The 17,797-nt window shown below is 36.5% G+C and overlaps 1 protein-coding gene across 9 annotated transcripts in view; it reads right to left on the bottom strand.

The window, feature by feature from the left end:
* Nucleotides 1–8,808: 8,808 nt before the first annotated feature.
* METTL8 (methyltransferase 8, tRNA N3-cytidine) overlaps nucleotides 8,809–17,797 on the bottom strand; it is a 92,896-nt gene continuing 83,907 nt past the window's right edge. For 8 of the 9 annotated variants that reach the window (XM_080600997.1, XM_080601001.1, XM_080601004.1 and 5 more), the window contains 6 exons: nucleotides 17,688–17,751; nucleotides 17,218–17,357; nucleotides 13,350–13,456; nucleotides 13,182–13,247; nucleotides 12,156–12,382; nucleotides 8,809–9,088 (listed from right to left, as the gene is read on the bottom strand). In XM_080600997.1, coding sequence (XP_080457123.1) covers nucleotides 12,192–12,382; nucleotides 13,182–13,247; nucleotides 13,350–13,456; nucleotides 17,218–17,357; nucleotides 17,688–17,751 — 568 coding nt within the window. In that variant the 3' untranslated portion in view covers nucleotides 8,809–9,088; nucleotides 12,156–12,191. Of the gene's footprint in view, nucleotides 9,089–10,648; nucleotides 10,775–12,155; nucleotides 12,383–13,181; nucleotides 13,248–13,349; nucleotides 13,457–17,217; nucleotides 17,358–17,687; nucleotides 17,752–17,797 lie in introns of all 9 variants that reach the window. The other variant, XR_013953967.1, reaches the window with a different exon arrangement.

Raw genomic sequence — 17,797 nt, 5'->3', positions numbered from 1 at the left:
GGTTAGTTTTTCATTTAGGCAAAGTACTGGAGATGCAAAAGCTGTGCAGCATTTACAGGAGTCTAACATGGATTCAATAAACCAATTTGAACACTAAAGGAACATCCTTTCTAAATGCAAATTATTCAGGTACGATGTGAATTCCTTAAAGGTTACTCCTCAGTTCTCTCTCTCTCTAATAAATGAGAACACAGAACAGCTTAGCTTCTTCTTCAGGATTCTTTGTATGAAGTCATCGCACTGCTCCCATTAAAGGCCTTTTCTGTAAGGTGCAGACACAGGCTCTGGACTGGTTCTGTCCTGTGACTGCTGAACACCAACATTTATCTTCTACTAAAGCACTTCTGGGAAGAACTGAAAAAACGATTTTAAAAAGTGAGTCCAACAATGCAGCAATGCACAGACATATGCAAGCTTCAAGATTTTCTCTCTCCTTTTCATTTTGCCAGAAGATTCCACATTTTTGTATCTCAGAAAAAAAATAAACACAAATATCAATAAGGTCCAGAAAATGTAGACCAACAATATGCCATACTGAACTGATCAAAATGTGAAGAGATCTACCTGGACAGGGGTACAATAGCTGCAGACCCAATTATGATGAATTCATGCCTTGAGTGAAGCTGGTGACAGAACCTGTATTTGTTTCCCAGTGGGCAGAACAGGATGCGTTATATCAGCTTTGAGGTAGGAATCATGGGAAAGAAAGCTACTATATTAAAAATAAGTCATGTTAGAGATGCTCTCTACTAAAGGGACTGTATTTGTGAGTAATTTAAGCACTGCATAATAGTGGCCACTGACTAGGAAGCTGTTGTGCACCCTTTTTGGCATTGGCAGATTCATTAGAGAAATCTGCAAGTATATTTCATACAATGAATCCACATTTGCAATGTAAATTTAATTTCACCGTATGTAGCAGCATTTTCAGAATTAACAGGGATGACTGAAACTTGAGGGCCTTCAGACTGAGAAAACAACTGAAAGAAGAGTTCAGCAGGTGTCAAAACAACAGACAAGAAGTCTGTGTCTAGCAGCAGACTAATAATGGTACATTTTAAGTGTCAATGCAGTCATCTGCCGTAGTTTAATCAGAAACAGATTCTTGTTATCATCCTACTGTAATATTATCAAGAAATCCCCTTTTGCTGTAAAATAGTCATACTTAGTCTTACACCAGATGGAATGAAACTTATCAAATTGGTCTTGACTTAGAAGCAAATAAAAAAATACTCATTTCAAATTTTAACACAAGTTTCTAACTCATTGTGGTTTTGTAACTCACACATGGCTGACTAACTTTTAAAACCTCAAGCTTTGCATGTCTTAAGTTCTCATGGAAAATAAGGGCACAGTCTCATTTTGAAGCTCACATCTTATACTAAGGGTAAAGACTTTTTTTTTTCTTTTTGACTAACCAATCAGCTGCATGTGAACTGCCACTGTACAAAAGCACTGTATGTTGGATGCAATGGCTAATCCTTCAAAGCTTAACATAGCTACAGGTATTTTGCACCCCACTAGAAAGCTCTGTTTGCACTGCTGGTATAGCAGATAAAAGCTTGATACAAAGTTTATAGAAAGAACTATTTTCCCTCAAAATACTCTTTCCTCAGCTGCTATCCACTTGCTAGACATCTTTCCCTTAATTTAAAATCACCAAGAGTTTTGCTTACCTGGATTGTAATCAATGTAAATAATGAAGCATTTGCTGAACTTAAAGCAGAGTCAGGCACTGGTGCACCCCTGGGCCATACCTGGCCTGCCAAAACAATACCCATCTGACCTCACAGCTTGTTCAAGGCTCATTTTCCTGGAAAACCTTGACACATGGTGGGGAGATGGCACCTACGATGCACATGCTGTGCAGCAGACTTGTGTGGCGGGAATAAGGAATGAGTCACGGGCACCACAATGGCATCGGGCATGGAGTAGTTGCTGTAATGTACACATTTAACCAGACAGACCTTGCTGCTGGTCGGGCAGGATTTCTCCCTTCCCTACCCAGCCCACCCCAAATTTTCAAGTGGGGAAACACTCAGAAAGCATTTCTTCAGCTAGGATCAATGCAGAAAGCACAAAACGCTGTCACACTAAAGCAATGAATCACCAATGTAAAACCTTGCTTTTTTAAGAAAAAGCTCCTACTACTATCCTATATGGTACTGGATTATTCAAATTAATCTACAGCGAAAGTGAAAATGCCTTTTTGTAATTCTGATTCTCTGCGACAGCACTTTAAGTGTCAAGTAAGGTCCTATTTTAGCAAAGTTTCCAACCGTGTGCAGCAGTTCATCAGAAATTAAAAAACCACCAGCCCAAATGCATAGTCAAAATTCACCCTTTCTAAGGTTTCACCAAAGCTTTCTTCATTACATTAGGTTATTCTTCTATCGCCTCCCTCAAGGCCTACTTGTTCCAACTTCTCTGTGTAGATTGAAAGCACACACAAGCTATCCTGAGAGTTTTCATACTTGCTAAGGGACTAAAACTTACCACTCTTCTACATTTCTTCTTTTCTTCATTTTTTATTGTAATTACTAAGGTTTGTTTTTCACAGAAGTGACAATTTTTGAGAGTATGTATAATCTAAGCACAGCTAAGGCTCTGGTATTGAACCCTGTTAAGAACAAAATCATTCAGGCCACCAAAGCTGCGTAAAAGTGACCACCGTTCCCAGATTAGGGTTTTAAATCTTCACCTCTATATTTAGAAACCTAAAACCAAATGGCCAACTTTCCTGATGACTCAGCACCCATACCAACTGCAAAAGAATCTGGATCCCCAGCAGACCTCTTGTATAAAAGTGCTTAGAAAGTCCAGACGTGACAGTTACAGCTTACACACTTTTCCAGACCAAAAAATGGAAGTCCATTAGTAACTTCTATTTTACTTCTCATCCCATGCTACCACTGCATTTAGGAAGAACTCTTGGGTGTACAAACCTTCTCTTTTAAATTGTTAAAATCCTCTTAACAGAATTTCTTTTTTCTCATGCCTGGACTTTTCTTTAATTGGATGCCTGCCAACTTCCATGTCTCTACCTCCCAGACTGCTGATGTTCCCTATTCTCTCATTTAAGAATATATATATGCATGCACATAATCTAAGCCCTTTGGGCTTTTCTTTGGCAATAGCTGTCATTTTTATTTTTTATTTTATTTTGTAAATTCAGGAGGACACTGAAAAGCTTGGTAGTACTCTCCTAAAGATTAAAAAAAGGTAACTAGGCTCACCTCGGGAACGTTTGCAAGTTCATTGCTGCTCTTGCCTAGTAAGCTGGGGATGAAAACCAAATGACCTGAAGCTGTCACTGTTCACATAGCTACACATGCTAAACTTTGTATTTAGTCACTTTATGAATACAAATAGTAATAATATATTCCACTTGGGAATCTTGAAAAACTTTTTTAAAACAGTTGGAAACAAGAACGTGAAAGCTATATGAAGTATCACAAACATACACATAGAATACCTCTACTGAAAGAAATGCTGGCAACATGGCTGTTAAAACTGTTCCATTCTTGATCTCACAGATGGTAGGAAAATCCACTGGAAATAACACCTAGTTAATATTTGCCTGTATTATCATCATGAATTTGTGGCTTTCAAATAGTGTTACAGTTTTTGTTTTCTTTTTTAATTTGATAGACTGATCTCGGAGAAGGAGAATGAAGAATTGAGGAAAAAATGGGATCCCAAAGTACAGTGTAAATTTAAATTATCATGCTTTACTGGTATTTCCTTAGAAAAACATACCAATATGCAAAGTCTTCTGGTAATGGAATAACAAAGATTTTTATGAAATCTAAAAAGACGGGGAAACAACGATCCATTTTCATGTTCTGAAAATACATTTAAAAAGCCATTTCTTCCTATCTGTTTTTTTCAATCTTATCTTCACAATTTTTTTTTCTTTTAGTCTTGAAAGGACTGTTGAGTTTAAGAATAGGCATATTTCATCGCAGGTACTTTCTCAAGTATTTGAGAGCAAAAATGAACATGTCTTACACAGTTTTATTGTAAATCACTTATCTTAATCAATCATGCTTATCTGTTATGTTGTCAGGTTTTATAATAATTACTACCCACTAGAGAATGTTGTGGAATAAAAAATTCTGAAGATCTTACACTAAAATACAAACACAAATATGTAAGCATCTCAAAACCAAAATAGCTTCAGACCTTAAAGCAAAATAGTAAGAGTAGTGAACAAAAGCTATTGTCTCTGTGCAACTGATCTTGATATTTTAATGAGTAATGTAATCTTACTGATAGAACATTTTTGTACTTCGATATTTGCATTTTTATTTTTGTATGGAATACTGGGCACCAGTTAATCTGGTTAATCACAAGCAACTAGTCTACATCTTGAAGCAACTCCACAGACTTTCAGAGTCTTCTGGTCTCCCGCTGACATAAATGATGTTAGAAATCTGGGTCAAAGATTCAAAGATCTTTCTTTCAGATTTAACCTTCAGGCCTTTTACTAAATATTAATTGCTTCAAAGTAAAATAAATATTTACTGTTTTTGATACTCTGCCTCAAGCCAATTGATGCAAGAAGAGTGTGGTTTAGTAGTTCATTAAATATCTTAAATGATATAATAATACTTACATGCTTTGCAGACTCTGCCATACTGCTTCTTTTTTTCATCGACTTTCATTTGTTATTAAAATAAATACATACAAAATAAAAAGAAACTAAAACCAGGCTCTTGTTAAATATATCAATTCTTCGTAAATTTCAGTAAAATAAAATGTAGACTTATTGCTAGCGTGATTTTGTTGTTCTCTCTTTGTACAAGCAAGCTCACACTGTTTCCAATTTAAAAACTAGATCTTCACAGTTTGGTGACTATCACCAAGTATTTATTCAACTCGCTAATATTCACTCTTGAATAACAAGATGAAATGTTTATCTAGAATATGATTATCGGTGTATTTGTCATATATATATTTTTATCTCAAAGCAAATCATGCTTGGTGACAATCACAGCTTTGTCACACCATCTCTTATTAACACAAACATCTTTGGCTGTTAGATCACAAAATGATTAAATGATTGATTTTGAACAGCATTGTTTATCATCTTTGGGTTTAGCTCGGCCCCTGTGTAAACAAGCTTAGCATCGTCATTGAGAATTAAACCCGTTTATGCCAGGGGTTAATATGCCAGGGTCTCTCTCTGTGAAATCCATTCCAAAGATGCAGCTTCTTGCTACTGCTATTTTCCCTTCATTTTTAAGTAAATACACATTTGACTAAAGGCTGCACTGGTAGCTTGTGGAGATGCAGATTAAACCTGAAGTGAGTGTAGAAAATTCAAGTCTGCTCCACTTCAGAGTAAAAACTGTTTCTCAAAGGGATTGTCACCCACATGTAAGTTCTGGAGTACAAGCCTCCTCCTTGAAATGCCTCACACTGTCTTTTCACTTCTCCACCCACCATTCTTTCTCATCCTCTCACTGTTGAGTGTAATCAATGTCATTGGAAACTAAGCTGCCCAATTCTTCTGGAATGACAACTGACTACTGTGCTTAATAGGATAGATATGCAGCAAACAGAGCCATTAAAATGGCAAAGCATTTCCTAGTGTAGAATAAAAGACTAGAGGTAGGTTCCTCCATTTAAAAAGCACTTGCTATTTGGGAGGAAATGGAGGCTAGAGTGTGCCTGACAGTAAAGAAAGGAAAAAAAGAAGTGAACGTTGGCTCTGTAGTGAAGCCCTCCAATATGGCCAATCTGACCCAAGTATAATTAATCAATCATTATTATTTTAGAAAACAAATTACTTTCATTATCTGGCTTTTGACTAGCCCAAATATCAATTAACAGAGATATTGTTGTGAGAGTAAAGCGTGCTAAGAGTGATGCCTCTCTCTTCGGCACTGTGCTAAATTTGTCATTCTGTATAAAATAGTAGCTGCTGTATGATTGCTACAGGACTGCATGTTGTTATGCCAATTAGTATGTTCCTTCCCCCCCACCTATCTTTTCTTAATTCAGTAAAATGTGCCTACGAGACCAATTTTGTATTCAAGTTTATTTTCCAGCTCTGCTGATGAGCAATATTAGGATCTCACAAAAGGCAATACAAACATTTTAGTCTGTTGTTTTGTTTTGTAAATAGAGAACAGCATTTTAAAGTCTTACATAGTAAATACGCAGATTTCCCTTCCATACGTAATATAAAAATAAAAATGGAAAATCTCATATAAGTTACTTCTAGTAACTCCTTGATCATTTACTCTTGTGAATATTGTGATTCCTCTTTTCTTCTTTTTTTTGGGGGAAGGTATACCACATATTTTTATTTTATCAATGTAGATTTGTTGCCTGCTAACTTGAATAACTTATCCTGCTTTTTGTGTGGTGTAAAGGGATACATTTTACCTTCTACTAAAATACTAAAACATAATTTGATATGCCATCCTTACATTGCCTATCATTCATTTCTCTAACCTGCCTTCCTATAAAGTTTTTTCATGTCTCTAGGAATTTTCACCATCTATTTCCACTACATCTTTTTCCTAGCTAAACAGGACACACTACAGGGAAGATTTTACACTGGATTTACTTAGTAGCTGTATAGCATTCTATTTTTACATCATATTTATACATCTTTACATTTTGCTTGTTTTTACAACAAGCAGCATACACCAAGCCTGTGTTTTCAATGAGCTTAAAGTTTGTTTAGCGTCAACGTGTGAATGTTCAGATTATTCTTTGAGCATTTATTAAATTGTGTATGTCATCAGCGTGTTTTAGCAGTTATTAAATTAATTCACTTGCTTTCTTAATCTTTCACAATCCCTTCAAAATTGTAGTAACCTGATCAATAAAACATCCTCTGAAAATGGGTCTGTGCTGTTGCTCACTCCTCTTTGACGAAAGCAATGATGAGATACCTTTGGCTAACAGTAAGCATGCTACGCTTTGTCACACAGGCATTCAGTTTAATATTTTCAATGGTGTACATTATACCTCAAAGACTAACCTACATTTCCGGCCTTTTTGATGAGTGCTCCTCTGCAACCATGAGATTTTGGGTTTACCTGTTGTTTTAAAATAATAAACAGATTTTTCCTCTAAACTGTTGTAATCCCAGATAAAACCTAAAGACTATTCTGTTTTCCTCTCAAGCTGTATTTCTAGTTTATACAAATTCAATTAAGTTCTGTTGAACAGATGCAAGTATAACAGAAACAGAGACTGGGAGGCACTTCAAGGTGATAATCTGCAGATACAGTCTTGATTTAAATGGGACAACTTCAGAACATATGGAGTAAATTTAATTGTCCTACCTTGATTGAGCACAGTCAGGGTGCGGAGACTTCTGTTACTCTTTTGTATTTGCTTCCCAGGAGGTTAGGATTGTAGCTTCTGTCACTTTAGAGTTCTACTTGAAAGAAGGTAAAAACGTTGCTCCCTAAGGAAAAACCAAAAGCAGGTGTATCATAAACCTGCCTGCACTGTTGCAAGCACATGTGTGTAGCACATATAAACTACAACAAATGAAACATTCCATCTTTGGAAGAAACCAAAATACATTGTGCACATTAGGATGAAAGACAAAGCCTGTAATATTCCATTAAGACGCGAGTACAGTACCACAAGGAAAAATAGACTTTGAAGATAGGTCTTTCCACCTCAAATCCTTATCCCGATTTGTTTACTCAGAACTGTTTCTGTGAAAGATCAGTCTTATTTTTACCTTCTCAACTCCTTCATTTCATTTCACTAGTTCCTAGGCCCAGTGTCCTTACCCTGTGCCACATTGTCTCATTACACATCTGCCTCTGTGTTGCCCATGGTGTTCTGTTTCTCATTTTCCCATTCAGTTCTACGTTTCATTCCTGTTTTGTTAGTCCAACCAAGCTTACTTCTTACCCCACTTCCCAGAGGAAACCCTCCTTCTCTTGTCTGCCTTTGAGCACCATCTTGATCTTCCTCTGCTCCCACCTGTTTGACTCTTGCTTTCAAATCAGTCAAGCTCTTCCTTTTAGTTGTTTGGCACCAGCAAAGCATGGACAACGGTCATTGGATGGAGGGGCTCCCTTCTCAGCTCAGTCATCAAGTCCAGGCACAACCAACATGCCTAGACTAGCAGATACAGCAAAGAACCTGCTAGAGATGCCCATGGCAACGCAAGTAATTCTTACTGACACTATGCTAACTATAATTGTGATTAGAAGACAGACTTAATCAACTTTTGGCAGATTGTCAAGGGGAGGGCAACTGGCACATCCCTGATGTTAAAAAAAAATTAAAAAATTAAAAAAAAAAGCACACATGCCAAATCTTTGTTCCTAACATGGAGAAAAGTTTAGATACTGAAAATCAAAGTGACCTACATTATTAACAATTAAAATGTTTAATATTTTTATAGTGCATCTATATGTTTCATTTCCAAGGCTGTTCTGACACCCATTAGGAAGAAGTAATGGTTGATGTCGGAACCATCTATTGTCACTGCCATTGCAGACACCATAGCCTAAGGCATATTTTGGTCTAAAATAATAAAAAACAGCCAATACCACTGTATTAATTGAACATGTATACCATTCATTGCATTCACACAGAAAGAAAAAGTAATCTGTTCTGTACAGAAGGAAATAAAACTCTCTTGTTTCAATCCTACAAGTAACCCATCCAGCAAACTTTACTCCAAATGTTTGCATATATAGTTCCTGTGGAAACTGCTCAACTGTCTACCATGCACAGGAAAAAAAGGAAACGAGGAATATATCAGTATATCAAAAAACACACTAGAGCAGTCAAACAAGACCACACCACAAATCATAATGAAGTAGTAAAATTTATATTAAGTGATTACCGTTGGTGTTTCATACAAATTTCACAATGTTTTGTTACAAATATTTAGTCATTTTTCAACAGTAGAAACTGCAGATTAGCTGAGTTACAAACAAAAGACAAAACAGAAAGACAGCAGTTCCCAATGTAAAAAGCAAGTTGTCTTTTGTGTCTAGAGTTCCTGTTGTCTCCTTGTCTACCCTGCATTTTCTTTGTCCTCTTCAGATTCAGTAGATTTGTAGATATTGCACAAATACATACCCTGGTTTTGCTGGAAAACAAAACAAAACAAACACGAATTGTTATTGACTAGATACCTCAGAATTAGTGAGGGAAAGTTTGGTCACTTTCTTTATTGTTGTTGTTTTAAACTATATATAGCTTTCTTGTTCCTGCTTAAAAACTATTGTAAGATAGAAGAACACCTAGTCTAAACCAGCAAGTGCCATTCTCATCTACCTCTACATAAATGTAATACAGTATCAGTGGAGATCACAAAGGAAGCCAAAGCCAGTGAAGCCAAAGATCAAGGTTATCTTTCTTTAACTGGTATTTTTCCATATTCACAAGTCTGCCTTGCCAGCACAGGAAGTCATGCTGAACCAGACCAAACCAAACCCACACAATCATTAGCAATTAACAATTAAAACATTTATATAATGTATATTTACATAATTTTATATTATTAGAGAGTCCAGGCATGTATCTCATTAAAGAAGTACAGATTTCAAAAGTAAGTAATACTTACAACTATATATGTACTGGGCACTTTTTCTTTGCAATACCCTGATTTTTCTTTCTCCTATAGATTAATAATAAACCATTTTAAACTGCACTTTCTATATTATTATCTGCAGCTCTTTTCTTTCTTTCATTTCAGTAGTTCTACTGACCTTTCTTTTGGAAATATTATCAGTTTATATAAAAGTACCAGTTTTCCCAACTAACAACACAGATTTTTTGATTTTTTTTTAAAACGTGTCCCTGATTAAGCTTTTTGAAAACTGAAATTTCATAAAGTCAAAATACAGAAAGAACTTGCATCTGGGTAGGACTTATCAGGAAAGATATATTTCTACCATTTCCCCTTTTATCAGTCTTAAAAGAGTTTGGACTAGTTACAACTCTCTTTATAGTGGATATTCTACATTCTTACAAATAGTAGCTGATCTTATTACTTCTACAACAGACACCATTCTTCTAAAACAGCCTGTCAAGTACTTCAGCTGCAATGTGCAGATGAGAAACAGCCAATTTTGTTTAAGGAAGGCCATACAAGAATTTAGGGTTTGGTTTCTTCTGATGTCATATTTTTCTTAAACTAACAACATAGCATATTAAAATCGTGCCAGGATCAACATATCAGTGTGAGAGACAAAGCAAACATTTCATTAGCCTCTACATATGGAAAATCTACATCATACACGTGAACAAGACTGTATGATGCTCAAGAGCTTATCATCACCATCACCTCCTGGAAAATTCTACAACTGAAAATGCTTTGTGCTAGACTCAGAGTTATGCATACTCCAAAGTCACAATTACAAATACAAGTTGCACAGGGTAGCAACTTCTTTAAAATATAAGCAGATATTTATTTCCATTTTCCATGAAGATGCTGTTGTCTCCTAAAAATGATGGCCTCAAGAAACACAGCTATATTTTAACCTCTAATCTGATTCATACCACAAGATCGTTATTGCAGGTTACAATAACACAAAGCTAACGAAAACTTTGCTAACCAAAGCTTCCTAAGCTACTTAATTCGTATAACAGTATCTTACTGTAATGGGAGCTCAGAATACACAAGAAATGCAGGATAGGATCCTACCTTCTAAGACCCCTTATTGTACTTCATTCTTGAAATAACTGGTTTTTATGGAAATTGTGCAAGTCCTTCATTTTGTCAAAGGGGATGAAAATACTTAGCATGTAGATTTAGATAATTTCTTTCTTTCTAGAAGACAATTAATTTTACTTAGCTTAGCAGCTAACAATTTGCAAAAAAAAAACCAAACATGGTTGTCAGCTGTAACACACTTACCCTTCAGATTAAAACAAAAGCAAGAAAAGAGACTGTGGGAACTAGATTAATGGCGCTCAAAACTGCATGCATGTCATAGATCATATGCATTCTATATCCTTGTTGAAGAAACACAAAGTCATTGAAGTATTATTTTATTAATTCACCTGTTTCTTATCCTGTCTTCCTTGTGGCTAAGTGATTGTAAAATCACATTTAAATAGCAGAAATAGCATCTTTTAACACTAGCCCAACTGCCTCAGTATCATGGCGTGCCTCTGAAAGCAATATCCACATTTTGGTTTTCTCCTTAGAAGCACGCAACATTTTAATGTAGTCCTGTCTCTCCACAGGGTCAATACAAAAACACTGTGTCTTGTTTCTAAGACTCAAGCCCTAAGAAACCAACTTCTCTCTGTAAACAACAAAAATATTTCAGCCACCATGTAAGACCACCATTTTAGTGTGATTACATTACCCCATAAAAATATCAATAAAATGTACTCTGGACTACTCTTTTTGCTCCTCTCTCTAGCCTACCTCACATCATGAAAATAATGCTTGTATTTATCCAGGCTAATGTTAACAGTGCTTTGGTTTCAGACCTGTTTTGGCATTTAGGGCATTCTTTTCTACATGATGTTGAGCTTACAACCTACAACACTTGAAATATAACACGTGTTACATATCTGTTACACAAACTTGAGTTTGCCATGTTTCTGATGAGCATGTACATGGAGAGTGGAGACCTCAGAGGAATAAACCAGTCACAGTGCAGGATGACAATCACTGACTAATCTGATACCCGTGTGTATCACATGCAGTTAGTATGAAATAACTTTCATGCAAATCAGAAACAGATCTTGTCTTCATTGTTTATGCACCAAGAAATTTCCCCCAAAAGAGGAAATACAGTTGCAAGACACACAGTTGTTAAAAGAGACATGACTCAGAAGTCAACACAGCACAGCTTGTAACGATAGTGAGAACAGATATTCTGATTCTCTAAATCTCTGTAACAATTCTGCTTCAGTAAAACTTAAAACATTTTACATGGTGTGAATTTCACCAAGAACAAGATGTATGCTTATACTTATTGACTATTCACATTACAGGAAGTAAAAGAGTACCTGGTCACAGTTATGACTAGATTAATGTATATCCCTTTATTGCATATAAAGCAGAAGTCAGAAATGCATATTTTTTCAGCTTATTCTCAAATACATACATTTACAAAATGTCAGGGAAAGGCTTTTAATTCAATATATTTCTCCTTTTCACTGGCTAACACAAGATTTATATGAAATATACATACTCAAATTTGTTTCCATTTCTGAAGTTCATGGTACAGTTATCCATATGGATGCTTTTTCGTGGTTTCTTCAGAATTATTCACAGATAACAGCAATGGTTTTTGGAACTTGCTTTGTACCCAAACTCGCTGCATTTTCACTTTTTTCTTCCTGTTTACTTGTAATCGCCGATCAACTAAATTCTGTACTTCAGTTAATCCAGCCAAATTGAACATGTTCCATATCTCATCTGTTTTCTCATACAAAGAATTATTGCAATTAAGAAGAAGAAGAAGAAAAAAAGACATTTGTAGAATGTAGTAATTAACAACCCGCAGTTCAACCAAAGATAGAAGTAATTCTGTTTTGTGATTTGAGAGATCAGGGAAACTTACCATAGTAAGTCTTTTGTTAGAAAGACATTTTCACAGCTCTCTATTCATATTACAGTAAAAAAAAAAAAAAAAAAAAAAAAAAGAGAGAAAAAAGTAGTGTGATGCTCACTTTCACAATTTTCAGCAGCTGAGCTATAGCGCACCAGTCTAAGCTGACTGCTAACAAAACTGGATGAGTGAAGGGGCAAAGAGCAGTAATATCCATAACCAGGAATTCAAGTTTAGCTCTTGGAGAAAGAGCAGCCCCATACCTCAGACTGACCAGCACAGCAGAACAAAATATCAGAGCACGGCCACCAGCTATCCTTCCAAGCACGTTTCTCAGTTTTAAAAATATATTAAGTACACCTTTAAATAACAGAATTTGAGAATATCATTAAACACAAGATGCTTATTCAAAGAGAAATTCCAGCGATGTCTGCAAGCAATCTTGAAGTACCGCAAGCAATCTTGAAGTACCCCAGATGCAACAAGCATATACATGTAAAGGGAATTATTTTCTCACAACATTTAGCTTTGGGCCTTGTAAAAGCAGAGAATCAGAGAAGAAGCTCATAAAACCTTCTTTAAATTTCTGTTTTAAGATGAGCTTTTATAACCCAAATCATCTTAAGAGACAATCAACACTTTCTATTAAGCTAAACCATTCCATACCTTTTGTAAAGAAATACACTCTGGTTCCATCACCTCGTACATAAAAATTTTCTGACAAGCAACGACCTAAGGAATTAGAACAGTAAAAAAAAAAAAAAAAAAGGATGTGTCATTTCTTTCAAAAAGAGTTAAAATAAACAGTAAGCTACAAAAGCATTCAAGAATTACCTTTTTTAAAACGAAGTTGAGCTGTATCATATCTTCCATAGTCTCGAAATAACAACATTCCTCCAGGCTTCAGTAGTTTAGCCAACCTATTTATAACCCCTTGCATCCTTAGAAAACAGATGAGATATTGGTGAAATTTGCTAACTTAACTGTTTTTTTTTCCCTAGATGCTTGGAAAACATAGATTTACAAAGCTACAACGAGAAGATGTGTCTATGTTTACTACAAAAAGGCCAAACACTAGCAAACAGGAAGAGCTCCTTAGAACAATAGGGAAAAAGGAGGAAGGAAAAAAGGGGGGACAAAAAGGGAAATCAAACCAAACAAAAATCAAAGAAACAAAAACTCCACTAACTCCCACGACAAAAATTTATAAGAAAAAAAAAAAAAAGGAGTTCTTTACCTTCACTTCAACAGAATCTCAAGCTAAAACACAATTTCTGAATATATGGGTCATATAGGTCAGGTGACAAACAATGAATAAACAGTCAGCTATGTGCATTGGTGAGCTACACTGAGCCCTTTCACAATAGACAGCAAAACCAAGAGCTTGGAAGGCTGACAAAAACTTATTGGATTTCTTTATTGAGGTACTGATCATGCATACAGTCAGCATCTGAACCCCTAATGGCAAAGAATGGAAAGACAAATATAAGTAGTACCTCAGGAGAGGAATCCAGCAGAACTCCATCTGGAGTTATTGCTAGTTATAGGAGGAAAGTCTGCATCCTCTGAAACGCTGACACATTTGTGAGTCTTGGTCATAACTAACATCATCTTCTCCTTATCAGGATCACAGCAGTCAGCTGTATGTCTGATAGGAGTAAGTACCTTATGCGGTGCTCTTTGCCTTTCACTAGGCAAGAGCACCTTCATTATCACTTTTTAACCTTACCTTGGAGCTTCTTATAAGTACATTTGTATTACCCTGGAAAATACCTTACTGATGAATAATTGCTTGAGTTTGCCTCACTCTTTCAGAACCACGTAAAGGACTCAAGTTTTCCAAAATCATGAAAGACCACAAAAGGCACTCTGTACCTGGGGGGCTGTAAGGTAGAAAGTCCATATGCCTAAGTCAACCCATCTTCCCACGTGGAAGTGGACAGACCACAGAGAACATACAGAGCCAGAGTAAATGGCAAATAAACGGATAAGAAAGACAGGGTGCTTTCCTATCCATATCTTAAAAGAGCAGCGAGTCCTCCTCATTTATGCAAAATCAACATACCTTTACTGCTAACCAATAGAAAATCCTTACAGCATGCCTGTCACTCAGGCAGCCTCACACCCCCTTCCCCCAAGAAGGTCAGAACTCAAGCAATAACACAATTCAGTCCTTATGCAACAGCAGTGCAGATATCCTGACCTGATTTTTAAGGGACAGAATTAGGAGTTAATTCAGCAGAAAATAGCAGCATATCTCAATAAGTAAATAAAATTAAGCATACACTTTCTGAGCATGGAATTTCCTCAGAGGAAGCCAAGTGTTTTAATAGTTCTCCTCTTTGCTCATGCTCAACACAGGCAGCCAAGTATCCTGCCACAGACAGAAAAAGCAGCACCACCTAGAAATAAGAGACTATTCAAACAGGTGGCTGTGCACAGAACTACAGACTCTGCCTATATAAATGTAAGTTTTGCACACAGAAAAAAAAAAAAGTACATGCACAAAAAGTGAAAGTTCTTTGAGAAATCTGATCTGGTAGGACTAGATCTGTTCTAGAGGACTGGATCACATTAATTCCTTTCAAATTCTGTGACCAATTTTTAGAGGTGACTTGTAGCAAGTGAACTGAAGTATTACCTACGAAGTACAAAAGCAGTGATTACCAAAAATGAAACACAAGAGCCTGAGAGAAATCACTAAGTAAAAACTGTGCTGAACACAAATGTGTCTCTCTATTATGTATGTTTTTCATTTTTCCAAAGAACCTAAGTTCTGCACCGTCATTCTCTTGGCTTTCTTTTTCATCTCCCACTTTCAAAATTTTCAGAAAAAAATGTATACTGAATAACAAGGATCTGGATTACATTTCTCTGTATGCAGTCACTTTAGTTCTTGGATATGACAGTAGCGACTAACAAATCTTTGGAAAGTGGATCTTATCACACAAATAATTACATGGACATCTTTATGTGTGTATATATATATGGATGTGTGTACACACGTATTCAAAAACATCCATGTCAGCCTTTGGATCCTGACATGAGGAGGAAAAAAAGACATACACATTTATACTCAAATGATGAACAGGAAAAGACCCACAGAAATTTTGACGGAACATCTGATTACTGCTTCTTACAGGCAAAGTGATTGAATGAATACATCTCTATTGTCCAATTTCCTTCTGGCAGCATCACTGCAGTTACAGAGATCTGAAACCTACTGCTTGAATTGTTTTTGAAATCTGGACCCAGGCTTTGCATGACTCATGTGCTCATCTCTGAACAAACAGGAAGGAGCAATATCCTATATGGGAAAGATTTTTCTGCGAAGCTAATCATTAGTAACTTAGGCGGGGAGGCAGGGAAACAGTTCTGAGACTTAGGCAAATACTGTCCTGTTTGCCAAGACCATTTTAATGACATACTTAAAGTAGTAAGTGTATTATCAGACATGCAGCATGTATTTCATTTCTTTTCTTATGATTTGGTTAAAGGAAGAATCAAGTAGTTTAACTTCCATGCACTCTTTTGCACTTCTCTTAAAAAAGGCATTTTTTTATATCAGCCATCTTTAACAGTTTGGTTCATTAGACATTGAGAGGCATTAGTAACAAGGTTAACAGTCCTCGACATAACACTCTGCATGAAAATTAGATTAACTTCTTCAAATCCAAACAAGTTACAAAACTCTGAATGCATTTCAGCTTAAAAGGCCTGTATGTATGCATCTGTGTGTGGCAAAATCAGCAAGCTAAATCCTTATCAAAATACTGTTAAGGTGTTAAATCATGAATGTTTGGTTTTGATCACTGAAAATAATTTTTTTTCTGGAAGACTAGTGGTTTGTTTTTGAATTTAAATCATAGAATCATTAAGGTTGGAAAAGCCCTCCAAGATCATCTGGTCCAACTATCACCCTCCCACCAATGTCACCCACTAAACCATGTCCCTCAGAACCAGGTCCAACCTTTCCTTGAACACCCCCAGGGACGGTGACTCCACCACCTCCCTGGGCAACCGTTCCAATGCCTGACTACTCTCTGAGAAGAAATGTCTCCTAATTTCCAACCTGAACCTCCCCAGGCGCAACTTGAGACCATTCCCTCTGGTCCTATCACTAGTTACCTGTGAGAAACGGCCGACCCCCAGCTCCCCACACCTTCCTTTCAGGCAGTTGTAGAGAGCAATAAGGTCTCCCCTGAGCCTCCTCTTCTCCAGACTAAACAACCCCAGTTCCCTCAGCTGCTCCACACAGGACTTGTGTTCAAGGCCCTTCACCAGCTTCATAGGCCTTCTCTGGACACGCTCCAGGGCCTCGATGTCCTTCTTGTAGTGAGGGGCCCAAAGCTGAACACAGTACTCGAGGTGCGGACAGCAATTTTCTTGAAGCACTGCTACATTTAATGGGGATGTACTTAGTTACAATATACCCCTTTTATTTGATGGAGACAGGAGGTTCACTAATGAGTTAGTCTGACCAGCTTTTCTCTCAAAGACTGAAAACAGGAAACATTTAAAATACCTTGGATTTTGTTGTTGTTTGGTTGGTTGTGTTTGTGTTTTTTGAATTTTTTTTAAACATAATCATATCTTGCTAAATAATAAATTAAAGATTCATCATCTTCCTTTGATATTCTTGAAAACCTCTAGGGATAAAAGAGATTTAACCTATTTGCTTTGCCCTTTAGTCTTCATTTACCTGTCAGGATGAATGGTTGAGAGCACAAAGACAAGGAGAATGACATCCAGGATCTCATCTGGAAAAGGATAGGGTAAAGCATCATCACACACATCATGAACAAAGGCAGAACACCAGGCTGAATTGTAGGACGAATGCGACTGTCAGGAACAAGATGAAAAGAGGCACAGAGAGAACAGTAGTAGTTAATACGTTTACTATGACTCAAGGAACTTTTTTCTTCAATTATTCAGCATTGTAAAACACCTCACATAAAAGCCTATTCTGTCTGGTATCTTACTCAAGCTGAGAAGCAAGCTCACTGATGGTATTCATTTTTCTTGTATAGAGTAAGACTTTGTTCTTTGGAATATTGAAAACTTCAGTTAAAAGTTGTAAAAGCTATCACATTCTTTTTCATGAAGGCAGATTCCTGGCAGCCTCCTGAATTACAGACTTGTAAGTTACTCTAAAGCAAGCATATGAATTACCTTTACCAGCTCCACTGCTCCTGAAGCAAAATCACAACAGTAGAGAAAGGTTCCAGGTGTATTGCTAGGAAAACAAAACCAACTTCAGTTAAAAAATTATTACTGTAAAA

This window comes from Anser brachyrhynchus, assembly GCF_964034855.1.
Source record: "Anser brachyrhynchus genome assembly, chromosome: 7".
NCBI classification, from domain to species: Eukaryota; Metazoa; Chordata; class Aves; order Anseriformes; family Anatidae; genus Anser; species Anser brachyrhynchus.
The sequence above is the reverse complement of the archived record's forward strand: the minus strand, read 5'-3'. Positions and strand labels throughout refer to the sequence as shown.